Raw genomic sequence first — 27,677 nt, 5'->3', positions numbered from 1 at the left:
CAGTTTTTTTCTATTTTCAACAGTTTTTTATTTTTTATTTTTAACGTTTCTGGTTTGCTTTGTAAAGAAAAGACTTTGAAAATGCACTTTTATTTAATGTGTTTCTTGCATTTGCCCATATTTTCTAACTTCAGGGCCAAATTCAAAATAAGAAGTGAAACAGAACAAACTAAAGTCTAACAGGATCCATTAACAGGGAGTAAAAGACTCACCCAGCAGAGGAAAGGAAGACTAAAATGGCTTAAAAACAGTATAAAAGTATGTCTCCTTGAGACATGACTAATGAAGAATAATTTTTGTTTTCTTCAGCTAAATAGGCAATTAGTTAAAGTTAATTTTGCTAATTAAAATGCAGTAGTTCAGAGAGCAGCAACGGAGTTAAAAAAATAGACAAAACGGGTCAAACTCCACATTGTATAGCATAATGTTTTCTTTTTTTAGCACCGCGCTGACAGTGCTTAACGCATGCTCCACGAGCCAGCGCTGCTTCGCTGTGATTGCTCGGTGAAGGGCAGGGCAATTATTCTGTACATAATATAATTGGATTCTTTTTAATTAAAATTACAGATTTCGTTGGGCGCAGAAACAAAGCTGAATTCAAACACTTTTGTTGTTGTCGGCTCTTATTTTAAACCACGGCGAGAGTCTCTGATTGAAAAACAAAGTAGCTTCTGGAATGTCTGGTTGCCCTTGCTAATTAGGAGCTCTGCATATAGACCCACGCTCCACTGAGGAGAAACCAACATGCACACACAAACACACAGTCACGCAAAACCCAATCCTGCCCACATACACAATCCACATGCAACACGCTTTCCTATATTGTTTACAAATCCCTATTGGATTAAACTTTGAAGCAGAACAAAATCAGATTGCTGTGAAGACAAACACAGGTCCTCGGGGTCTGATTGTTACAAGTCGAGGTCTTCCTATCGAGACATGAGAACTACTTGAGCATTCTGCTCTCGTTTCTGGCCTTGCACTGACCACAGCTCTGCTCGCCGACTCTGAGGGGAGGCCTGCACGTCTTTATGCTCTGCAGATTCCGATAATGAAGCATCCAGCCAACACGCTGCAGCACAAATATCTCATGAGCAACTTAAAATCTTCCCACAAGGTTTTCTGAGAGTTGATAGAGCAGCATTTGATTGGTTAAGCTAATAGGAAAATATAAGTAGGATTTTTGGTAATAAGATATGAATAAAAACAGCTTTGAACATTTTATTCTTGTATTCTGTGGTATTAATTAAATGTAAGTAATCCATTAAAACCCTTTGGCAACTCATGAATCAAGCCTTAGTGTAAAGTCGGCTTCACATGGATTACTGCATTAGTAATCTGCAGCAGAGAACAGCTTGAGACCTTACAAGTGCTAGAATAAGTGATGTTGTTTCGTGCATTTAGTTGAATTGTGGCCCTGAATTGTTATGTCGAATGATTACAGGCTTGCATTTAAAGGTATTTTATTACCCTGAAGATGACTCAATACGGAGGGAACACAAAGTGAGAACATTTCGTCCCTCAATGACAATGAGAGACAGCACCTTCTGTTCAGAGCGTTTGAAGGTACACTGCATGCTCTCCTGAAGAGACTGTACTGTGCTAAAGGTAGCTTGATGGAAAACAGGCACGAAATCACTCATGGATTAAAGGGAAGTGATGCCTGCTTTTTCAAAATGTTGACAATTACTCTGCTAAGTGTTCTTTCCCTTCACCTCTAGACAGAAAGACAACTACCAGAGTACTCTGCACAGAATTCAGCAAAAATATTCACTTATTAATCCATCCATCCTTCTTCTTAACTCACTATGTCCATTTTGGGCCACAGGGTTGCTGGAGCCTACCCCAGCTACTGTTGGGAAAAGGGGGGGTACACCCTAGACAGGTCGCTAGTCTGTCACAGGCTACACAATCATGCAAACTCCACACAGTAGGGTCCCAGCTGGAATTTGAACCAGAAAGTTCTCGCTGTGAGGCCAGACTGCTAGCCATTATACAACCATGCAACCCAATATTAACATATTTATCCATAAATATTAATTTCATAAACTTTATTTGTTTCTAAAACGTGTTTCTTGGTGACTTCTTAGTCAGGCAGGAGCAACCCTGAACCCCAGAAGGCAAGGAAAACATGCTTCCATTGTGAAATCATCTACTAGTCAAGGTGACATTACATATAATATACATGTAAATACATGCTGCATTTTGATTGAATTTGGGTTGAAGCAGTGGATGCAGTTTGTTTTGGGAGACAAAAAAAATGCTCGTTGAATTTTTGCTTTTTCATTTTATGTTTTTTTACAATAAAAATGCTTCATGCTTAAACTTTAATGTGAAGCTGGGGTTAAAACAGTAGTTACAAAAGTGAGGTACAGAGAAAATATGATGCTAAAAAAGGCAAGATTAGCAGTTTTTAGGGTGAAAAAATTAAAGTGTGGGATATTGAGGGAAATTGCCAAGGGGTCCTAAAATTAGATATTTTTGTGTGTGGGCGCTCGAGGGAGTTCAGATAAAGTGAAGGAAAAAAGCATGTGTGATGGCTAAAGTCATGAGATCTGAGCAAAAATTGCAAATGAAGAAATATTAAACGTTTTCCAAAATGCCTGAATTGTTGTCATTCAAGAGTGTGCTATAACTATTAAAGCTCAAGATCTGCTTGACATCACTGAGTAAAGACATAATAGTAAAAAAGGTATTAACCTTAAACTTTGCTTCATCAGCTCCGGCAATAGCAAAAGAAACCAATTTGGTGTTTGGTGGTGGTATTACAGAACAAAACAAACAAAAAAATGTGAACCTCCTAGGAGAATCTGTGAAAAGAGACTCCATTAACGCTTAACACAGAACTATAAAAACCAAGCTTTGTGGTATTGGTTCTGATTGCAGAACATCAGCACATACAGTACATCTGTCTTTCAAAAACTTGTTTCTTTTTTTCTGCTGTGGTGAGGTGGTAGTGCAGTTGACTCCTGATTTGAAGATTGCAGATCCGATTCCCCCCTTCCACGTATCGAAGTGTTCGGCGGCGGAGCTACCACCAGTGTATGAATGGGTCTGTGACTGTAAAGTACTTTGGGCCTTCAAGAAAGGTAGAAAAGCGCTAAACAAGAATACACCATTTACCATTTTTAACTATCTTTCATAATTTCCACATCAGTGTTTACTAAAGCCTTGTTTCCACTGAGCGGTCCGGAGTAGTACAATACAGACCAGCTAATCCGCGCGAACGTTTCCACACAGTTAAGCCTCGCTCCCACTGAGCGGTTTGTTTACACGGCGCATGAGTGTTGTAGACCGCTAGCATATGATTGCGTCATTGTAGTGTAACAACAAGAAAAGCAACAGCGATAAAGGTCATCCAGCAGCTCATCTTTTCCTTTCTTTACTTTTTGTACATTGTGTATAACAAAAATCCAATGCTGTTTCCTAAGAAGAATACCTCCATAAAGTGGAAAACAGAATAGCTAGCTTAGCGCTATATTGGTATTTTCTAATGTCGTCATCACTTTCAGCCAATCAGCAGGTGGCTACAGCGGCTCCGCCCCAACCGTCCCGTTCTATTCTTCTGGACCTATAACGGATGGGGGCCCTTTAAGAGGTATGGTTTGGTACTGTTCAATGGGTCCATTTTACAATGGAAACACTCAAAATACCGGACCGTACCGCTCAGTGGAAACGAGGCTTAAACGGTTTCCTGATGTGTAGACAACTCTAAAGTCTTACCTGGTTTGGACCCCTCAGCCACGGAGCCATTGTAGACCTGGTTCTGAAACTCCGGTCTGTTGTCATTCATGTCGATCACGTAGATGTACAAGTCTATTGGGTTCTCCACTTGGTTTCCGTTCATGTCCACTGCATGAGCGCGCAGCTGTGGGTTCACACAGACAGATGAGCGAGAGCATATTTAGCATTCTGCTCACACACAGTTCATTTCAGCAAATGATCCAAGCGATGCTCAATGCCTTTTAGAGTCATGGTTTGATGGCTTGGTTGATACGGGTCTCAACAGGATCTTTGAGGCGGAACAACTCCATGTCACTGCAACCTTGCTTTTGTCCATTGGCAACTTCATCTACCTGGCAAACATAACACTACCTGTCTGCCAACATTCAGCAAGCTTGCTGTTAGGGTTTTGGCATGGCTGGCGTCAGCACAGATAGGGGTGAGATAGAAAAGAGTCGCAGACACAAATAACAGCTATTTGGCTGTTAGCACAGCCAGAGGCCTTAAAACATCAGAGAAATGTTGCTGCTCAAGCTACAGCTGTTTTTTTGTTCTGGTGGAATATTTGCCTGGGTTTGTTTTGACAAAGTCAGCCTTTAAACGGATGTCTCAGGCTGTTTCTTGACAATGCGCTGCGAAGAAAGAGTCTGAAAAGAAAGTAAAGCAGGCAAAAAAGAGCATGAGATGGGAAAAAGACGAGCAAATAAATGGGAGATGAAACTATGAGGAGGCAGTGTGGGGGTGTGGGAGATTGAACAGGACGACTGAGGAAGGCAATCATCATCTACAGTGGGGCGTCTTAATCTGCACTACTGCTGCTGCACATCCTCAACTCTCTGTCAATCCCCGCTAATGATATCTAACACTGTGCAAAGCTTTGTAATAGCCCTGGAACCAAACCATCTCCGTTCACCACGACTTCTATTACTCTCACTCATTTGCCTGAGAATTCAGATACTCGCCAGAAATGTTATTCAATCACTACTTGGCTTGTTCAGTGAAGGAGCTGCTCACATTCTGGCCACAACAGACACGCCGGCAGCCAAACATTATGTCTGCACACAGCTGAGGATTCTCTGCCTGTCAGCCTCTTTACAGGAAGCCATGATGTACGGTGTGCTGACATGAAAGAGCGAATGGAGGAACAGCTAATCATCCCTGCTTTGCTGCCCGCTCCGTCAAAGATGCTTCAGACCACTCCCAGACATGAGGCCGTCTGAGCGCTCCCGCGTGCGCCCAAACACCAGCTCAGACACGTGTTTGTGCATATTAACATGGACACTGACAAGTGCAAAGATGCACGCTGGGAAGGTACACACAGCTGATCAAACGAGCCCTCTTTAGCCCCCTAATGATCCTCAAGATGCTAGTTTTCCATTGGCTGAAGCACCGCAAACAAACAGGGAGAGGAGACCCAACAAACAAACAAGCCCAATCTGTTTTCTCAGCTGTGAACAGTGCATGCTGAGGATGTGTGACTGTGATCTGTGAGGCTGCCTCCCTGCATGGGTGTGTGTGACTGTGTGATAATGATGCGTTATTGTTTTGTGTAAAGCAGTATGTTTTTGCACATTGTGTCCTTGCTGCCAGGAGATTCTGTTGTGTATGTTCTTGCAATTCTTTTATTTCTATATGTTTACCCAGCTTTTACTTCAAACTTCTGGCCTTGCCTTTGTGTCTCTTTTCCTGGAAATCTGTTTAGATGAATCTGTGTGAAGAACAGCAGAAACAGGGATGTAATCTGAGAATGAGAATGACCCATACAGGGTAGATAATTTGACCAACAGTGGCTGGGGATAGGCTCCAGCAACCCTGTGACCCCTAGGGATTAAGCAGGTTTAAAAAATGAACAGGTTGTTAAAAAATAAGCCAACAAACATAGAGTAGAAAGTAATTTATCATTAGATAAGAAATTTGGCACAATGATGACACAATAAACAAAGTTAAATTTGACTGTGTTCATCATACGTGGAAAAAACATAGTAATTGGTGCTGTTAAAAACTATACTACTGATTAAATTCCCCCAAAAGCTGTTGGATAATCCTAAAAAAATGTTTGCTGACTATAATAAACTTGAATAGCTTAAATTTAGGATTCTACATAGGAAGGAGTTACGCAAAAGCTCTTCTCATAATTTGTCTTCCTTTGTTTTGCTTCTTATCAGCACATATTAAAATCAGATGGGAGTGAAGTCAGATCTCATTTAGTATTGTTTTTTATCCTGTATATACAGTCTCTATAGGAGCTGCAGCCTCCAGAAAAATCTGACTCCTATTATCTCCATTATCATTAGAGATTTTCTCATGTTCAAAAAACTGTTTTTACCAAATGGCACTTATTATATACGCCATTTCTTCCACTTCACTCTATCATGTTTATGCTTTATTAAGTTTGTATGGTGATAATTTGGGAGTTGAAAAGAATAAAATAAAATATCTGAGGATATCTTTTTTAACATTTTGTCTTTATGAAAAACATACTTAAAATTTGTTTAAATGAACTTTTTAGTTTCATAATTACTGAAATTAAATTTGGAGTTTTTATCAAACCAGCAGGATAATTTGACATGCATGCAGGTCAAGGCAGTAAAACATGAGCATTTAAATGGCGTAAATGGTAAATGGTGTATATTTACATAGTGTTTTTGTTCTTTGCTTTAAAACAGACTCCAATGAAAAGATTGTTTTGGGTATTTTTAATGCCTCCATGAAATTTTCTGAAGCTTAAAATTGCATTTATTTATTTTTTTACTCAAATCATTTCAGATCAGAAGCAGACAAAAAAAAATGCAGTTTGAAAGAGGTTAATGTAAGCTCCAATTAGCAGGCCACAAGTTCTCTGCTCCATTCCATTCTGATGGATCTACTTGCAGATGACTAGATTCATGTACGTTTTTCTCATCCGAGCTGGTACCTGGCTCAAAACAGCTGCACAGCTCCAATATTGCTCGCCACTAGCGTTGCAACAGTGATGTCAGGTTGGGGGTGTGAGGGGCTGTAAGCTAGCAGCAAGTGTGTAAACCATTGACTGTATACAGAGAACTGGACTGTGTTCCAAATAGGAAGTACCTGCTAGTTCGAAGATGCCAAAATCCCCTATACTTCCACTGAAAAATAAATAGATATTACTTATTTGTCAGAATATCCATTCTTGCTCCGATACCTTTTTCTTAACATTTTTTCTCTAACCCTAGATTTTTTTATGATTAGTTTTTTTATTGTAAGTTATTCAGGTTATAAACTGACCAATCAGTAAAAGCATGTGGTACCCCACCTCAAACGTTTGATTCCTTTCATTGGAGGGGATGTGGACACGTTTACTCATGACTGGCAAGTAGTTGCCGTAGAAACAACACAGACTGACTTGGACCAATCACTGTCGTCTGGTTCCAACATGGCGTCTGAATTGGCTTCATTTCGCTGTGGGATAGGCCTTTTCTATTAGCGACGTCACACCTGGTCAGTCCATTTCTCTTATACAGTCAATGGTGTAAACATATGGATGATGGGGAGTGAGAGGGGGCTTACCCAGCACCAATAGCCCCACCCACAACTCAGGATTGAATTTCTAATTAACTAATCCCACTCAGCAAAAACTATATCCCTTAGGGGCAATTTTTTTTTTTTTTTAATTTTGTTTAAAAACAACTAAACCAAAATTAAAGGATCACTGAGAACACTATTACAATAAATGAAAAGATAGAGTGGGTTAAAGGCCAAGAAGATATCGGCAGGTATTAAACCCGCGATCCTCTCAGAGGTCGATAGCTTTACTCCTACACCACAGCCATCCCACTCAAAGCACCTAAAACTTTCCAAAACTGATATGTTTATGCACTGTTAATTTTATTCTCTAATATTTGGCGTCAAACCATCTCATGTGTGCTGCAACCAAAAATAAACCTTTAACCCTTTCATTTAAATATATGAAAAAAGCAAAAACAAAACAGAACTCCTCGGCTGTGCATTAACTGCCTGTGCTCTTTGATGAAACAGAAGCCCTGGCTAACACCCCCTCCCTCACCTCACAGATCACCTTCCCTGGGGGCTGCTCTGTCAAAACCAGAAACCTCTTCTCTCTTTTCTCTTTAACCCAAAACTAACAAGCAAAGTTTTGCCTTAAAGCACAGATTCTCCAAACGTAACGCTAAAAGATGTGAAGCTGCAGACTAAATTTCAGTTTAAAGTTGTCTGCGTCCCCTTTTTTCCTCACATCTCATCAGAGGCTCCACAGATCCAGGTAGTCTTAAAAGGAAGTGTGTTTAAGTTGAAGTGTCACAATCTAACACGCTGTTTCCTCTCCAGGCTGTATTGAATAAGGGCTGTTTGGTCCTTCTCAGGGACCGATAACCTAGCTGCTTTATTGATCCCAATTTGCTGGTTGAGTGTAAGAACAGGATGGAGAGACAGCAGACTCACAGAGAGCGCCCGAGCTCTGCAAGCAAATAAACGCAACGTGCGCGCAACCGATCATGAAAGCAATCATGTACAGCCTCTGCGTTTGTTTTTTTGGCGTGCACGGGCAGCCTACGTGCACGCTTCACTGCCAGCCGTGTGCGCACACCGCTGAGTGTGTGCAATCATCCCATCCAGCCAACAAAGACAGGAGTGTGCCGTTGAATTAGCTCCATCAGCAGCACCGCCATCGATCACGCTGACAGGCGTGCGGGTGCCGTGAACTCAACACCGGCGCCCACTTCCAATTCAGGTGTGAGTCTGGGCTGATGTAAATTGCAGCCTCTAATGTGCACATAAGAAGCAATGGGCTGGCATTAAGGCAACTCTCGAGTGGACTCCATATTCAAATCACACATCCACGGAGCTGTTTAACCCACAGTTCCAGAGAGAGACGGTCATGAACCCAGCCCCCCCACCCTCGCGTCTTTTGTGTGCAGAGTCCTACAGGGCGCCCGCAGGCTGCTAACTGTATAACTGGGGCTGCCCCATTGATCAGCACAGCAGCAAAGGGTGCTTCAGGTAATGAGCGGGCCTGCAATGCACCAAAGAAAAGTGGGGGGGACGGAAAAGGAGATGGGAGAGGAAACTACCTTGGCTCGCTAAACGAATCTCCTCGCCATGCGCAGCCACGGTTCTGCAGAATCACAAAGGTGTGCACACACCGGGTTTAGAGCCGCATCTGCTCATTAGCTCTGAGGATCAGAACAAAGACGACAGCCTCTTTTCTTTTCTCTGCTGCTCTGAGTGTCTGTAAGCCTAAATGACAGTCAGCTTGTTCAAGCACTCGCCATTCCATTCTGGTGAGAAGCTAGACAGCCGTGAATACGATGTAGCCAGAAACATCATCGTTCAAATAAGAGGAAGATGGAAGACGAGAGTGAAATAATGAGGGGATTTGACTGAAGATGGAGGGGCAGCGTCTTTGTCCTTACGTGGTAAGAGGCTCGCTCCTCTCTATCCAGGGGCTGGGTGACGAACATGTTGCCGCTGATGGGGTCTATGTTGTAGATGCCACTGGGCGGCTGATCGGCGCCTGCTCCAGTGATGCTGTAGCGGATCCCAACGTCCTTATCCTGATCCGAGCGGATCTGAGGAGAAACAGAGAAGTTCAACAGAGAGGAAAATCTTTGAAGGCTGAAAAAGTTTGTGAGCAAAATCGTCAACTGTGAAGTCAAATTTGACTTTACGACAAAACTTCATCTGCTGCTGACAGTCTGGAGACTAAAGGAAAGAAGGAAGTCCAAACAGATTTATTGTTGTACAAACCATGGAGCCACCTTTGTGTTAGAAGACATTTATGTCCACTTGTGTCCTTCCCTGATGACATTAAACCACTTCATGCTTTCTTTCAGTGATAGATCCCCTCTTAATGCACCTGTTTCACACTGACAGATTTATACTCAAAGAATTTAAAGAAAAACACATTTTACCCTGAACAGGTTTCAGTGTCACCTGCTGCTTGTCTGCCGCATAGAAAAATAGAAAGATTCTTACTAACAGACACGCAGAGGTTTGGAATTCCTGCACTTGTTTTTGTGGTGAGTTCCAAGGACCTTTTAATAATGGAGCAAATTTATTGAAATATCAAACTGCTGCGAGAACTCAGATGGTTGTTTTTTGTCAACAGGTTTTTAATTCTGTTAAAAATTCTGTTTTTTTTTCTCAGAATAGGAACAGTCCATGCCACAAAAAGCAAAAAATAATATATTTATAAATATATATTGCATAAAGATAATATTTTACTAAATAAACAAACAAATACTATTAAAATGTATGCATTTTCAAAACGTTTCTTTCTTTTTTTAATGTAAAAAAATGTCCCCGAATATTTTTGGTAATTCTCATTTCAGGCTTAATTTGACTCTCAGCGGAATAATAAATTTGACTTGGAAGATGTATTCAAAGAATGTAAACTTGAGGTCAGTGTCATGTGACAAACTTAATTTAGGCTTTCTAGATTTACAGTTAAATCTAGAAAGAGCAGGGGCGGATTTAGCAGATTGAGGGGTTCGGGCGAACATCAACATGGGGCCCTCTGCAAGCGGTTTCATATGAAAAAATCCTTACATGTAGGATACCACATTAGCCAAATTACTTCTTCACTGTTCCACTTTTAGATAGCATCAATGTCAATAATCCAAATGTTTTGCTAAACTTGAAATATTCTTATTTAGAAAAAAACATTTAATTTGTCGAATAGACTAATTTGTTACACACTTGTTTTCTAACAGAAACAAATGAGGGTTTTTTTTGTCTTTTATTTATTTTTTCAGGTTTTACTAAAGAAGACAAACAAAAAAAATAAAAAAACAACAACCCAGAAATACTGTTTTCTCTTTTAAAATGTCATCAAAATTTTCTCTCTGTTGGTAACTTGCTGTCGATTGAACATTCCAATGCTGCAGAGGGACGGGGAGGATTAAACACTTTCACATGAGCAGTCTTGTGCCATGTCTGTGTTTTTTTTTTGTTTTTTTTTGACAGAGTTAAATAATAATGGTCTGGAAAATGATTTTAGACATTTTTTTAAGTCTTCCGCTTGGAGCCATCAAAGTGTCAGGGTCCCCAGACAATTGCCCACCTTTATTGGCAAAAATACCTTGAGTTTTTGTAAGGAAGCTGCAGTCCTTTCTGTGTGCTGTATACTAGCTGATGCTTGTCAAAATTGATTGGCAGCTGACCAGCAATTTTCTTAGCACTTCAGTCATGTTTTTTCTTAATATATTTATAATAAATAATTACCATAGCTACCAGTCAAAGAAAGTAATCAAAGTCAAATAAAAGGAGTAAACCTGAGTCCTCGTTCTTATTTCCTTCTATCCTTTTATAGCCCTCTTTGCAATTTTCCTGGTCTATGGGGCTGCACATCATGCATGAAAATGAAATTACTTCATCCGTTCAGCGGCGGCTGCTGCATACAACATTTCTCTGTTTGAACATGATACCCTCTCACTTAATTTCCAACGTGACGGTCCCTCACCCACAGTGCAGCTCTGCCGCCGCTGCCGCCTTCACGGCAGCAATTTTTATTTCCTGAGCTCACTTCTCCACAAACCTATTTGTGGAGCCTGCAGGTAATGTATGGAGCTGATCGCTGCACTTCAGCTGCTTTACTGAGCACATGTAATTACGCCAGGATGATTTTCAAAACTTATCATGTTAGTTATCCACATGACCCTTTTTCTACAGTCAAAGGAGGAGGATGGCATAAAGAGAGCTTTCTTTTCAATGTTTTCAATGTTGTTTACTTGAATGTTAACAGACAAAATGGTGTAAAAAAAATAAAATATTTGTGATCTGTGGAGACAAACTCTTTGACAAATTTTGTCAAATTGTGTGGGCTATTTAGACTAGACCGGTTGATCTCGATCCGAACCGAGACTTGAACATTGAGTTTTGTCTCTATTCAGACTGCGTCTATCAGAGATTTCTGTTTCAAACTAAAGCTTATAAACGAAACCACATGACTGAAGATCTTTTCGGTCATTGGCCAGGAGTTATGGGGGCGGGGCAAAACATCAAACTGAAGAAAAATTTAATTTCTGCACTTTGCAATCCTTGTCAGGATAATTCACTTTTTCAAATTTTATATTTCACTGACCAATTTTGAACGTCTGTTTTGGCGTCAGGTACAACATTTTTTACTGCTACTTTAGTTGGTGCAGGGAACTTCCAAGACGGTTACCGAGTAGACCAGAGGTGTCAAACTCAATCCCACAGGGGGCCAAACTCCAAAACACACAGTAGGTCGCGGGCCAGACAGGATAAACATTTATTGAATGCACTAAAACTACTTTTTAAAAACTTTTAAACTTTAAAAACTTAACTTTTTAAACACAAATATGACAAAAAACAGGCAGGAATATTATTCCAGAATAAATCAACTTAAACTTTAAATAACTTTCAATATTTTACTCTGCAAAATATATTCCATCAAAATGATACAAGTTAGAAATAAAGTAAATGTTAAAAGAAAAAAAAAACGTTAAATTTCTTTACTTTTATATCATTTTAAATATAAAAAGAAAATCAAAAATTATATTATATATTCTGGCAATACTGGCGTTCAGCAAGGCAGCTGATGCACTGTATGATGGGATTTGCAGTTAATTTTGTAGTGATGGTCGCAGACACATCAGGCTTACTGTCAGATCTGGCAGCGCAAAGAATTGTGGGATATTATTCCTTTTGCCTGTCTGGGTGGATGGGGGTTAAGGTGTGGGTTTGTCAATGTGTTTTTTGTAGTCTGGCAGTTCTACTTTGTTTTGCCCTTAGTTGTTCTAACTGATCTCTCAGCCTCCATAATGGTAGTGTTGCTTCAATATGTTAGCAAGATAACATTGGCCCAATAATAATAATAATAGTATAAAATGATCAGGAGGGCCAGATATAATTACCCGGTGGGCCGGATCCGGCCCCAGGGCCTTGACTTTGGCACGTGCTGTAACACTGGAGTGCCAGTGTTTATGTTCTTTGATTAACTGTTTTCAACCATTACCGCGACAGCTCGCACTGCTTTTTTCATTCAAAACCGGCTGGAATGACGTTAATCGTCTTAACGATTGAAAAGTTCACGGTAAGTTCAAGATTTTGTGTATAAGTGTCACCGGCGAGGTCTCAGGTGTTTCATGCTGGAAACACACTTGACCTGTCACAGCTCTCCTTCATGCATGTGAGAACGCACGCCGTCTACTCGGTATCTCCTCAAAGTGTTAAAGCCGGCGAGCTGGCATGGCGGCCCCAAGAGAAGACAACAGCGCTCCCGCTCGTCATGCAGCCTCTGCCTCCGAAGCCTGTTTAAAATTCTGCACCGAGGCCACCCGAGACCACATGTCATAATAGATGGTGTCTCTTAATGAAGAGTCTTTATATCAATAAATTGAATACACGAACAAGCACAGCTTTTTGGAGTCCAGGGAATCCCATGAGTGACAGCCGTTCAATTGAGCCGTTTCAATAGAATGCTTATGAAGAAAGACAGCATTTCTGTCTTGCTCTTGCTTTTTTTTTTTTTCTTTCTGTCCACCGTAATCCTGAATTTCCTTTCTTCTTTGGAAGCTGCCTGTAGAGAGAATAGCTACTAATAACACTAAAAATAGCCAGGGGAGGCAGATGCAAGGGACCTAAGTGGCTGTCTGTCTCCGTCAGATCAGACCAGGCATTAGATGAATGACCTATTTGTAACTCTTTGAGAGTGATTTCCTTGATTACTGACAACTGATGGGATCCTGGGGGAGAAGCTTTCAGCACGAGAAGAGAGATGGAGAGGGATGAAGACAGAGGGACATGGGGAGTAAAAACGTTGGGGATTTGGGAATAATTAGATGAAGAATTAGTGTTCGGCAAAAACTCCTTGAGGTGACAGGGGGCACACAAATATAAAAAAGGAAAAGGGAAGGGAATACATTTCCATTTATTGAGCTCAGCAGCCGACTGCCTAATTAGCGTGCCGTGAAATTTCCTTCTGCCCACATCTCTTTTAATTGATCCGGCCCCGTATGATCGCCCTATCAGCATGAGTAGTTTGATGCCTACATAAAGAAGGACTAATTTGGTGTTCATGTGATGATGGTCGGCGACTCAAACAGTCAGTCTGCTGTCAGTTTACAGCGGAAAAAATATCTTTATTTTGCATCGAAGAAAAAACTATGCTTCTACAAGACAGCCAGAACGGGGACATCGTGCTCCAGGCACACGGCGCGTTATTAAGACTTACAGTTTGCCGAGAGCTAATGCCACACAATAATAGGAATCTAAGGTTTGCACTCTACAAAAGCCTCTTTGATGTCTCACAAGCACATGCTGGTTTTGGCCCTTTAGTGGTCCTTTGGCTGCACACATTCTTCCTTCAGTCTTTACTTTGTAGCTCTTGATGGGCTCAGTGATCTCACTTTACCTTTAAAGCACATCAAACACCCTCACAGGTTAGACAGGCTTTTAGGACACCCCCTCATGGTTGTATTAAGAGGAAAAGGCTGAACGTTGGAGCCTCTGAAGATCTCCATCTTAGGGATCAGAATTCAAAAGTCAAATTTGCATAAAAGTGGCACTTAAATAATTTTATTCAAGGTGTTAAAAAAGTTTCTGCCAGATTTCCAGAAATTTGCTTTTTTTATGTGCTGGTATGACCACAGTCATTTTTTGAACAATAATGAATGCATGCATGCACACTGTGCATCTTGGCTGCATGTAAATATGTGGGAATAGTACATTAGTGTGAATTTGATAGGTAACACAAATTCACATGATTGTTTGTACAGTTTTTACTTGCTAAATCACCACTCAGATACACAGTTTTCCAAAGTCCGGCAGCTCGCTCACGCACTGTAGCCAGAACCCTCCACACCGTAACAAAGCCCCACCTCCCCCTGCTCGCAGACCTGAAGCCACAAAGCTTGGTTGCTCTGCTTGGAGACACAGTCGATCCAGCCGCTCCTGTTCTACTCCGAAGTCTTTTCTGGAGCACATACTGTCTATGCATGGCGTAAAATCTGAATAAATTGTTTACATGCACCGCTATCAGATCAACAATCGACATAGCCCTCCTATCTCGATCGGAAATGCAAATGAGTCTGATCGGGTCAAAATATTGCGATTTTTTTTTACATGACACATTTTTATTCTGATCAGTTGTTTATTCCAATTACTTGTCTCCATGTTAACACATATTTTCCTCTATATTATACCTTTTTTTGGCAGCTGCAACTTATACTCTGGAGCACCTTACAGTCAGAAAAATACTGTATGCATTTATGTATGGATGTCTGGATAGATGGCTGTAAGGATGGATAGATGGAGCCCTAGATTGAGAAATGGAAGGAAAAATGGATGGATGCAATATGATGTACACTGATTTTTGGTTTTATTATTAAAAGTTTCCAGCTCTCCTGTTGGCACTCCGAAAAAGTGCATATGTGGCATAAATGGAGCCTGTCAAAGCTCTGATCATTCCTCACAAAGTGTCTCAGTGTCACAAAGTGAAGGAGGCGCCCGGCTCCATCTGCTCACAAATATTGAGATTATTCATATAAGAGTTTGCAGAAGCTGTAAAATGGTATCATTTATCAGATGGGCGCCGAACGCATTTGTCATAAATATACTGGTGGCTGTTTCCCTGTGCCTTTACCTATAGACAACACGCTGTTAGTAAAATAGTTTTCCATAAAATCATGAGGGGTCTTTTCCTTTATACACTGCAGCGTGTAGGTAAATGGAGCATGCTATGAATGTACTTTGGATCATGTTGAGCTGTGTTTTTCCTCCCCTAACTGCACTTTGTCACTAAACTTTCCTTTATCCTAAAGTTAGACTTAATGGCTGCCTCATCCTTTGGCAGGTGACTCAGTTACTTCTCTTCATCTTAGGCCAGTAAAGTTAGAGTATGCTTAGTATATTGGATACTTTGATGCTTAACGTCTTGAGCAAGGTAGAATGATTGAAAAACAGCAGAATGTCATCTATTTATATTGATTAGTGGGAGTAAATGTCACTGCCAGAGCAGCAAATCAGGCATTAAAACAACACCTACGACTCGGAATTCATCACAGTTTGTTATGAAGGATAAGTATTTCGATTTGAGAGGTAGTTAGACAGAGTGGATAAATGCAGTAAAGCCAAAGTAATGGCATTTCCATGCTGAAACACATTCTGGGGGGAAATGATGCCAACCACTCAGGGCACAGACAAGCTATGACTAAGCTGTCTAGCATAATTAAGACGGCATCTGCCAAGTATCTCGGTGTCTTTAATAAGAAACCGACTCGCTGACTGCACGGCTCATAGAATTACAAGCCCGAAATGTTTTTGGACTCGGAAGGAACCAGCCTGTACACAAGCCGACATGCATAAGCTGTAAGACATACCCGTGTGGGTATTTAGTGGTGATGAGACTATGACTCGGAATTCTGAATGTCAAAAACTGGAGAACGGATCTAATACCCCTCCTCAGGATCACAAAGAGGTATTGTGTTAACACTTTGATTGGCTGAATCGAAATAAGGGTTTAATATGAAAAGGAAACAATTATTTCTTACAATTTTAAACTAGGCTTTGAAGGTAACAAAATCCAATTTGATCTCTAACACTTTTACCAAAGAAATTTCCTTCAAGTAGGATGAATTTTCAGCATTTTTGATGGCAAACTCATATGTCTAATTCCTACTTGCCTTAATTCTTCCTTTCACAGTGCTGATTGTCTTGGGGAATAGCTGGCAAGCAATTTAATGGTTTTAAAAATACGCTTTTAGCTTTTCATATTCCTCCACAGCAGGTGCGGCACCATACTGAGTGCCTTTAAAGATAGAAAATGACACTGTTATGCTAGAATAGACAATGGATTTTTCCATCTTGAAAAGACTGACTTCTGAGTCACTGTTGGGTTAAAACATTCTGATCCGGCGACGAGCCTTGGCACTCGTGGGGATGCTGGAATGATTGCTTACATGCCTTAGTGCGAGTGGGTGAACTGCGGTGTTAAACAGCGTAGTCAAAAGCATCTTTGCATCCGCAGACGGCTCATACACCCTTGAAAATGCTTGCTTGATAGTGTCTAATGTTTCTCTGTCGTTATCCGGTGTCTGTTCTCTCTTTGTTGAACATGGGGGAAATGGCGAAACTACAGGCTTTTTAACTCCTTCTTAAATTTCCGTTTTGCCGCGCTTTGATCTCTGGTGCTGCGTGCTTGTCACTCTTCAAAGCTGATGTGCCCTGCTTTTACCAGGAATTCAAATAGTTTGATAGGCCATCAACACAAACATGCAGCAAAATGACACGGGAGGAAATAAGGAATCAGATGATGAAAGTGAAAAGTGAGATGTGTTGACAAAATGGGTGAAGGTTGGGGTAGAAAAAAAAAAAAAAACTGGTCCAATTAGGGAAAAATGTGGAACCTCAAGTTTTTAAAGTTTCTCTCCTGCAAAATACAACAACCTTCATTGCAAGAGTGGTTATAAATGAGGCAAAAGCTGTCATTTTAGTGGTGTCATGAAGAGGAAATGATGATTTTAAAAATAGTCACACACAGTGAAGGAGGTCTGTGAGAGAGAAGCTGCAGAGAGCTTAAGTTTAATATCTCTCCGGTGGGAGCTGCTGACAGAGCTGTCGCACACATTTATCCCTCACACTCGTGAGAAACAGCACAGAGGTAAGCTTCGCTGTTACCCATCGGAAGCTGAATAGGAAATGAACTCAGTTTTGCACAGCTCGGCAAAATGTTTTGTTCTCCTTTGACACATTTCCTTTCATTCACTTAATATTTTCTTCCGTTTTTACTCTACATTTACATTTCCACATCAGACCATATTCTGCACAGTGAGAGTCCAAATACAAACGGGCAGCAGATGCACCTGAAGCTACGTTCACACTGGGTTTAGAAACGCTTCCATTGAAAAGTCTAAGTAAGCCTTTCGGGCTTCTGTGTTCAAAACTCTCGCGTTCGTGCGCTGCACCACACATTTTTAATGATAATTATCGTGTTACACATTCAAAACATATGCCAGTTGAACGCACTTTGAAAGTTAATCCAGTTGAACTTTGACCAATCAGGGACTTAGATTGTATCTATTCAAAAAACGAAATTGACAACCAGTTGTAGATCAAACATACTTAAAAATTATTAAAAATTGCGGTTTGTGTCTGGTGGGAATTAAATAACACAAAGGCCAAATCAGAACTGTGTCCCTACCTCTCTGGCTATTGCTCCAATTATAGGGGAGATTGAAGCTGTTGCGTTGTCCCAATGTATTTTATTAAGGAAGCGCCGCAGCGAGTTACGGCTGGCTATTCCTCTGGCAGTAGGGTGAGAAGAAACCCATTTCTTCACGTGAATGTGCTCTAAAGCGCACAAGTTTATGTTTCAGTGTAAGTAATGAGTTTTTGTTTTTGCATGACTTTTTAAAGTTATAAAACCAATGTTGTTATGTATTTTCCAACTGTTTGCAGCTACGTGTTAATGTAGAATACAGACGACAGTTGATGATCTCAAAAAAAAAAAAAAACTTAAACCTGCCGAGAGAGAGATTCGAACCTGGGTGAGTTTTTACTTGTTCTTTACAACACAGTGTTCTGTAGGCTAAATAAGGGCGACCCACCACGTAGCCATTTATTGCAAGCACAAGGACGTTTTCTACGCCTGTATTTAACACCAGATGTGCTAGAACAGCCTTTTGGACGAGCTGTTTGTACTCTGCCTTTTACACTTGTCTTGGGACAACTTCAGACTATGATAGTACAGACTTAACAGCAATTTTCCGACTGTACTTATCCCAATTCTCAGAGTCAGTGAATGCAGCGGGATGGAAGATAGCACCCTCATCGATTTGATTAGTCGTTCGTGTTAGCCAACGAGCCAAGAGTTTTTCAGATTTGAAAACCAAAAAAAGAGTTGAAAGTGTACAAAAGATTTGAAACTAAAAAAAAAAAAAAAGTTTAAATGGTTAAAAAAAAGTTTGAACAAGTTTGAAATTGACATTTTGAGTTTTGAAACCTGAAAAACAGAACATTTGAAGCTGAAAATAATTAAGTTTATTTTAGAATAGAAAAAAGTTTTGGACATTTTTCATATTTTTGGGCTAACATTTCCAAAATGTTTTATTTTAGTTTCAAATTGCTCCATAAAACGCACGTTATAGTGCACTATGTTGTGAAGAGTGAAGGAATTTGGCTACTATTTCTTACATGTCTCTTGCTTGGGAGGCAAAATGCAGGGGTAAGGAGAAGCCGTAGGGTTGGGGAAGCAAATCAGATCCAGCTTGTCTTTTATATATTGGAATAGAGCTGTGAAAGAAAAAGCTTCGATCAAGATTTGCACTGCTTCGACATTTCGCACTAGGCTTCTTCCAACTGTCAGTACATGTGCTAGCATTGGGTGCAACAAATCATACGCAAAAAGTGCTTTTGAAAGTGCCACACATGCCTGGTGTACACACAACTTCTGCTATATGTACACCATTTTCAGTATACATACCACCAATATGGGACGCCCATGGTGCAACAACTCCAGATCAGAAGATTGCAAGTTCGATTTCCGCCTTTGTGTCGAGACACATTGGGCAAGATACTGAACCTCACGTTGCCTCTGGTTGAAGGTTGGCGCCAGTGTTTGGCAGCGGAGCCACCATCAGTGTGTGAATGTCTGAATGGGACTGTGACTGTAAAGCGCTTTGGGCCTTTGAGGAAGGTAGAAAAACACTATACAAGTATACATCATACTTTGACTACAGACGGTTTTATTCTTTTATCCTCTCAGTGAAACTATATCATATGAGACACTGAGGTCAAGTGTTTTATGGCCGAGTTTTCTTTTCTCGACAATGTAAGAAAACCATTTTCATGTCTTTTAAGATGGTGCTACACTCCATTTAGATCAACTCTTTTAATGGAAAGTGTTCGACTAATCAGCAATCGGTGCAGGTGAAGCCAGAGCGCTCGGAGGAAAACTTCTAAGAAAGCCGAAGCTTTTAATGTGGGAAAATGTGCTTTAACGAAAAGCAAAAAAAGTGATGTGAATGTCGGCATTGTAACCATAAAGTGACCTGTAATTGAGAGAGCAGCACTTGAAAAAAAAAATAAAAATCTGCAGTTTTAAGAATTTTCTTGGCTTTAAGTGAATTTTGGAAGTGGGATCTGATGTTTCCTGGAAAGCATTTTCTGTTATCACAAAAACTAAAATATATATATATATATATATATATATATATTCTGCACTGATGCACACATCACTCCCTTTACCTCAAAACCATTAGCCAGACAGAGAATGAAATGTAGGATTAAAATAAAAAGCAATTAGGGGGAGAACAAATATTAATGGAAGTTAAGAAGTGACTCACAAACCCAATTATGGCATTAGCCGGGCAATTTAGATGAGCTCTGCATGAGGCGAAAATCCTGTTGAAATGTACCAGCAGTCTCACTGCATTAACAATGGCATTAATTCCCTGATTCACAGTGAGGGAGAAGAATAGAGCAAATAAAGCCATTCGCTTTTCCTTATAAAAAAGCTTAAATATGCATCGGGAAGGAGCCCACACACTTCCTACCTAACGAGACAAAAGCCCCCCCCGCAGAGACTCAAATTGTACCAAACTACAGTCATGACAGGTAAATACAGAAACTGTTCACAAGATAATTATGAATGAAGACAAGGCGGCTGCTGGAAAGCTGAGTTAAAAAAAGGAGCGTATGGAGAAAATGCCTATAGAAGGAGTCACATGGAGGGCAGAAGAACGTTTTGCCAGCCGTGCACGTTTTTCTTTATCCGCCTTCATTGTCAAATCGCATCGCTCTACCTGTGCTGCTGCCGCACTCCCATGGGAGACACACTACCGTGACAGTCTGGCCAATCAGCCACACCCTGAGGCCAGTTGAAAGCCCTTCTGGCATGCCTAAGGCTAGCAGCGTCCAACCAATCAGTTAGAAGCCAGGCTTTAAAGGAGGGCCTTGCTTGGCTCAGGGAGCTACTGAGGCTGCCAATGAGCATCCAGAGGGGGAGCTAGAGTGGCTCAGAGGGAGGTTGCCAGAAGGGTCAGGGTGGACGAGGGCAGCTTGACAGTCATTTAGTGAGAAGTGGAGCTCTGTGTCACTCACAACAGCACTTGGTCTTTGTACTACTGAGGAGACTCTAATGGGACTGTCACCTTCTAATTGTCTGACCGGGAACGGGGAAAATGAAAAAAACACAGGCGAGGGCTTTCGCAGACAACAGACAGCGGGAAACAAAAGCACCTGTGTTTACACACAAACGCTTTGCAGAAGCTGCAGAGGCAATTCACAAGAGACCAGAGGGACAGCACGGAACTGACATGGCAGGTAAAGTTGTGCTAGCTGTGTGATGCGTGGGATCAGCCATGACTGACACACAGGAAGAAAGGTTAAAGTGTCTCTGGTTGTTGGTGCCAGACATGCTGGAAACTGCAGATCCACTGGAATTCTCATTCTCCATCCACTGAGTTTACCAAGAGTGAATTCACTCCGGGAGGAGGTTTGACTTGCATCCGGGTTTGTTTTCCTTAGACACTGTTGTCTGGTAAGCATGGGAGCTCACCTAAACTCTGGTGCAGATGATCAAGCTGTTTCTACAGGAGGAGTCAAAGCACTGCAGTTCTACAAAATACCACCACTAGCTTGATGGCATCTGAATGCTAGGAAAAAAGGGTATTATAACATCACGACATGGTAATACCCCCTTCAGAGAGGAACTGAATTCTTGTCAAAGACAGATTTGTCATCAAGGGACCGTCATTATAAACTAACATCCAAATCCAAAGTCAACATTTTAGGCCTAAAATGTAAAGTACAGTGCAGTCAACAGAGCAACCTATTTGAAGTTTAAGCATAGACTTTATAAGCAATTAACTTATCATTCCCTCCTCTCTCATGTTCCAAATAGAAAGTACCTGGTTCCAAGAAGGCCAAAATTCCCAAGACTTCTATTGAGAAATAGTCATTTTATTTGTCAGAATAATCATTCTTGCTCTGATACATTCTCCTTAACACGTTCTTTCTAATCCTAATTTGTTTAAAATATATGTTTTCCTATCGCAAGTTATACAAGTAATAAAATGACCAATACCTCGAAAAAAGAATGTGGTGCCCGGTAGCCCCGCCTCGAACGTTTAACGTCTTCCGTGCTCGCTTTCATTGGGAGAGGTGTGGACTTCAAACAAGCTCACTCATGATAGGCGACAGTAGTTCCTCTAAAAACGTGACTCAGACCGACTCGGACCAATCGCTGATGACGGGTTGCAATATGGCGGTAATGGGCATATATGGTCAACACCTTGTTTTGTCCAGTTCATAAAAACTCTCTATGACTTCAAGATAAGTAGTAGATAGGTTTTAAGGAGGTCCTATTCACAGGATGAAAGATTGGCAAAAAGCTAAAGATTTGATAAATGAACTCAAAATATAATAAAAAACTTGAATTAAATAATGACAATAATGAATAGATGGTGGTGAATAGAACAGTGAATAAATGAAATAAACAGGCTTAAAATCCCACTCAGATCATCTTTTGATCTATGTTAAAAGTGTTCTTAGTGGTCTTTTGATTGCTGTTATTGCCACAAAAAAAAAAACAAAAAAAAAACTAGTTTTCTTGAACATAGTTTCTGCAGAGCGGCAGTAGATCCTCTGAAATTCGCCTCAGAGTTGTGGCCATGAAAGACTGTTGGTGCATACTAGTAAGCTTTCCTCTATTTCCCATCATCCATCTCTTTACTCTCTCTCCCATTAGCTTACAGCGCCTCACATCCTTACTCTAACATTAGAGGTGCAAGAAAAATGCTTTCTCTGAGTCATCCAGCTGTACAGTTTTGAGCGAGGTGCCAACTCAGACAAGGAAAACAAAGACGTTAATGGATCTATTTGTCTCACAGACTGTAAAATCACTGGATAGCTCAACCCCCCTCCCCCCATGTTCGAAACAAGAAGTACCTGCTGGCTCCAAGAAGCCATAGACTTCTATTCAGAAATAGACAGTTATTACTCAGTCATTCTATATGTCATAACAACCATTCTTGCTCTGATACCTTTTTCTTAACACCTTCTTGCAAAGACTATTTTTTTTCATATGTTGTTCTTAACTGCAAGTTTTTCAAGTTATAAACTGGCCAATCAGACAGCTCAGTAAAAGCATGTTCCAACATTTGATTGACAGCTTCCCCTCAAGCCGCATTCAGCGGAAGTGGTATGGACTACTTACTTATGATTGGTGACAGTAGTTGCTCTAGAGACATCCGACTCAGATCAATCACCTTTGATTGGCTCAAACATGGCTGTATGGTGAATAAATAGCTTCTAAATTGGCTTTATTTCGCTGGAGCGGGAGGAGGGGCATTTTCTATAAGTGACGTCACACCCGCTACGCCCAGTGATAACATATACTGTTTATGCATCAGAATGGATCATAACAGGGAGCTTGTGGCATGCCAACTGTAGAACCTACGTAACTGCTACAAGCTTTCTCCAACAACATTTTTCATCTTTTCCTAATTCACAATAATTTGAATAAAGAAATACTCAGAGATGCAATTCTAAACTTCATTTTATTTATACATGTCGTCCTTCATGAGTATAATGCCACAAGAATATGTTAAAAACACCTAAAACATGATTTCCATTAGAGTGGGTCTTTAATTATGCCACATCCTGCATAAACCAGGTGAATCAAGTTAAATAGATGTGGACAGGGCACTGAAAATAGCAGACCTTGTCATTATATATCCCTTAGAGGTTCCATACCTCCATCTAATACATTGAGACTACCAATACCATTTGTGCTAATGCTCCACATACCATCGGATATGCTGCCGTTTGAACTGAACCCTGAGGACATGCTGGAAGGTTTCTCTTCTTTAGCCCCGGGTACACAATATTTGTAGTTACCACTAAGAATTTCAAACTTGGAATTCTCTGACCTCAGAACACTTTTCTGAGTTTCTGTGAAATATGTTCAGATGTGCAAAGAAAAGCCGAGCGAGGAGCAAAAGCTGCTTTATCTGATGAAATACAACCTGAAGAGTGATTAGTATCTGGAGGTGGAAGATTTTTGAGGTCTTGAAGTCTCTTTGCAGCTTTTTTTCTATTCTTTGACATTATTTTTTAAGATTGGCAGATGTTGAATGTGAAGACTTGTACTTGTCTAATGAGTAAAATTGTTATCAAAAGTTTCTGCTTATTAATACTATTATCAATATAACATTCATCATTACACTTGACTAAACTTAATTTGTTAATAACCAAATATTCTTAGAATTTCTAATCAATAGATATTCAAAATCTGCTAACAAGCTTCGACTGTTTTCTTAAAAAATGGTGAACAGAAGCAGCTAAAATGTTGTGAGTAATTGGACAAACAGTGAAGGTTTTTGCTGCAGCCCAAAAACTTTTAATAGGATTTTTCTCGTCCGTTTGACTGTGATGTCGGGAAAATATAACAAAATGCTGTAGCTTAATTACTGTGGGCCAAATAAAGGGAGAGGAAAGATGTGAACCCGCTGCATTCCTGTAAACTGCTGATCAAAAGCCAAAGGATGTGCAGTGAGCAGCTGTCTGTTTATAGTACAGATTGTGTCATCTTTAAAGGGAAATGTTTGTTAGGTCTAATTCTAACAAGTGATTCTGGAAAAGCACAAGGCTTCTGGGGGTGGGGCGGTGGGCTACTGTAGAATTGCAGTTAATCTGAATAATAGAAAATAACCAAACTCCAGTTATCACAGGCATAGACAGTTTAAAACTTGTTTTAATGTTATAAATAAGGCTGGTTTGATAAAATTGTTTATATTAAAATTAATTTTAAATCTATTTGAATCGATTTAAGCTTAACAGATTAATAATCGATTCATAACAATATAAATCGATTTAGCACATAAAGCTAAAGTCTGTTAGCTTGATGCTATGGTTTAATGGAATTTCCAATAAGATGGCTAATGCTAACGCTCGGTCGACCTAAACATACAATACTGACTAAATGTACATCTTTATACTCACAGGCATTCATTTTCCAAACTCTTTTAAAGGGGCCCTGCCATGAAAATTCTACTGTTTGAGGTTTTGAGCGCATTTTACTGTTCATTCCTCTCTATAAAGAACCCCAAAGTGCTATTTTGATTCGTTCAGGCATTTAGAGTAATCCTTTAAAAACCTGCGCTATCAGAAGATTTTGACCTGTATGGATGTTGCAAGTTGTTGGGTTGAGAGTTATAGACAGCAGTATAACCTTAAACTCCAACTATATTTTTATCTATTGTAAAATTGTTCCCAATCATCTTTTAATTATGATTATGGCATTTTTAGCCAAAATCTAAAAGACTATGTCATTTTTTTAAGACATATTTATCTGAAGAGCGGCAGGAGTTCATCAGAAATTTGCCTCTGGCTTGTGGGTGGGAGTAACCTTATGTTAAAATCCTAGCATTCCTTTGTTTTCACTCTCCCACTAACATTAGCGTAGCAAAAGATAAAGAAAAAATAAAGACATTAATGGATCTATAAGTCTGACATTTTTCAATCCACGGGTTATCATCTGCTCCTGATCCAACATGATTTGAATAAAGAAATACTCAGAAATGCAGTTTTAATCTTAAATCATTCATATTCTCCATTATAAGGAAAATGCTACAAGAACACGGTAAAACACCAAAAACACCATTTTCATTGTGGGTCTTTAAGGGGAGTGCAGGTGTGTCTTGCAGTTCCTTTGAGGCTCGTGCTCGTCATGAAAATGGAACGTACCATCGCAGGACATGTGGCAGGTTTATTTTGAGCTATTTGTAAGAATGATGTAAAATACATGAACTACCAGTGATGATGTTGTATGGTAACTAACACTCTAATTATTAGTAAGGTGCACATAATGGTTCCTTACAAATTGCACCTGCACAGGTGTGCAGGTGATGCATAAATGCTTGTAGGAAAGCCATACAGACTACGCACAGATTTTCTAATTTTCTAACAAATAAGGAACGGTTCAGAGAGCGATCTACGACTTTGATGCCTCCTGCAGACCACCTGAATGCCTCGTACATGTTTTTGCCCGCAGCTGGCCCATATCTACCCGTAATAGTAGCTGTGAGAAAGGCCTTAAATGCTGCAAACCAGCAGACAAACAAATGGAAAGACAAAGGCTACAAAAACACATTTAGATTAAGGTAAAGGTGGCACAAGCGTTTAGAAAAGTTAAATAAATATTCAGTTAGCACTACTTTAGTTTGGAATTCAAGTTCATTTGGATTGTTTTTCCTGTTTAGTAATGTAACTGTCATCTAACAGCCATATGTTTCATGTGAAATAGCATGCACCCTATGGTTGAAATGTTAGATCTACTACAACTATAATAAAAAGATAGAGTTTTAATAGAGATTAGAAACAGAATCATGAATATCTTTAAAAAAGGGCGAATGAGGAGAGTTGAAGAGCAGTTTGACACAGTAAGAAAGTCAAATATTTGAAACTAGATTAAAGTGAACTTTATTCCTGGAAACCAAGGATGATTCACCACCAAAGTACTTTTCAATTTTGGGATGCATTTGAAGGATTATGCTGGCGAGGAGGAGATTGATGGCCGTCCTAATTTAAACCAGAAAGTGAAAGAGACATGCCAACAAACTCGGTTTGCTCCTTGAAGCTAAAAATTAAAGTGACGTTCTGTCACACAAAGAGGCTGCTGCACAGAGACTTCAAAGTGAGATCATGATATGTATTTTCAGATTTACGCATTTTTGATGCTGCTTGTTTGGTTCACTTGCACAAACATTTTATAATAATCTTGAAATATCTGCCACTGCAGATAAATAGTTTATTTTGTGAGGTGAAACTCAGCACCACCTGCTGCTTTATGAATATTAGAAATAACTGTGAGGGGTGTCTTTTTGTCACAGTCGCTGATGCTGAGCAGGATGTCGTATGGAAACATGACAGCAGTCGCACCGGTTTTCATATCAACGTTCTGTCCATGTGTCTTCATGCGGCGCAGGAACTGGCGAGCATCTAATTTAGGATGGGCTGAAGTTTCATCACAAATGGGGAAATAGTGAATGTAAAGTTGGCAACAAAAGCAAATCAACATGGCAGGTGGAACTGAGGAGGGAATTTTTATTTTCTCATCACTAAAGCCACAAGAAAATATTTCCTATGGAGTCCTTAAAACCCTTTTATGTGTCAACTTTTAAAACTAAGCCACTGACATCTTCCCGCTCTCTTGACACATCCAACCAGTTTTTAGCCTTTAAAATCAGAGATTTAAGCCGCTAACTGCACATCTGTAATAGTTTTGCAAATGACTATTGCTTAACACATTTTCTAAAACCCTTTATAAAATGGTGATAAGCAGCACAACTAAAAAAAAAGTCAGCTAAAATCTCTTCTAAACTGGTGCAGAGACAGAGCAAGGTCATTCAAAAGTCAGGGAGTGCTTACCTAAAAGGCAGGGTCTCCCCTAGTTTTATAATGAGTTTTTGGAACGCATAAAATATTCTTATCTGTGGATCTCAAGAAACGTGCAGGAGTGTAGGGAGTTCTAACAGATTAACAGACTGAAACGTGTTTGTTCTGGTATATCTGGAGGTCAATTAACTCCAATCATTTATTTAACATTTCAGGAAAAAATTGTCCAAAATGTGGTGCTAGTATGATGAGAAAGTGATCAGTTCATGACTCTGTTTTTACAGCAGAACCATCCAGACAATCCAAACACACCAGCGGTATTTACGGTTTAAGTGCCTATAGAGTTATAAAAGTTATATAATGGGATGCTGCTGCAAAGCAGACGTGCCACTGAGGAAGTCAATCTAACCATACTTTTATAAAAAAAAAAAATCTACTTAGCTAATAGTTTTTCACACAGTTTATAGAAAAACGATCAGTGTGATGTGGCTGTCTGACACCTCCCGCAGGTTAATTTAAAAATATATAGAAGTTTCTGAAAATGCATTTGTAGGCTCAAAGATGAACAAAGTTGCTGCGTGTCAAGCTAACTAAACTGAGGCAGGATATGACTTGGA

At 40.1% G+C, this 27,677-nt stretch overlaps 1 protein-coding gene across 5 annotated transcripts in view; it reads right to left on the bottom strand.

Moving 5' to 3' along the window:
* Positions 1-27,677, bottom strand: part of cdh4 (cadherin 4, type 1, R-cadherin (retinal)) — a 288,822-nt gene that overhangs the window by 60,538 nt on the left and 200,607 nt on the right. For all 5 annotated transcript variants that reach the window (XM_024269844.2, XM_024269841.2, XM_024269842.2 and 2 more), the window contains 2 exons: positions 9,114-9,269; positions 3,724-3,868 (listed from right to left, as the gene is read on the bottom strand). In XM_024269844.2, the coding sequence (XP_024125612.1) occupies positions 3,724-3,868; positions 9,114-9,269 (301 nt within the window). The remainder of the gene's footprint in view (positions 1-3,723; positions 3,869-9,113; positions 9,270-27,677) is intronic.

The sequence above is a fragment of the Oryzias melastigma genome, linkage group LG5 (assembly GCF_002922805.2).
Source record: "Oryzias melastigma strain HK-1 linkage group LG5, ASM292280v2, whole genome shotgun sequence".
NCBI classification, from domain to species: Eukaryota; Metazoa; Chordata; class Actinopteri; order Beloniformes; family Adrianichthyidae; genus Oryzias; species Oryzias melastigma.
The sequence above is the reverse complement of the archived record's forward strand: the minus strand, read 5'-3'. Positions and strand labels throughout refer to the sequence as shown.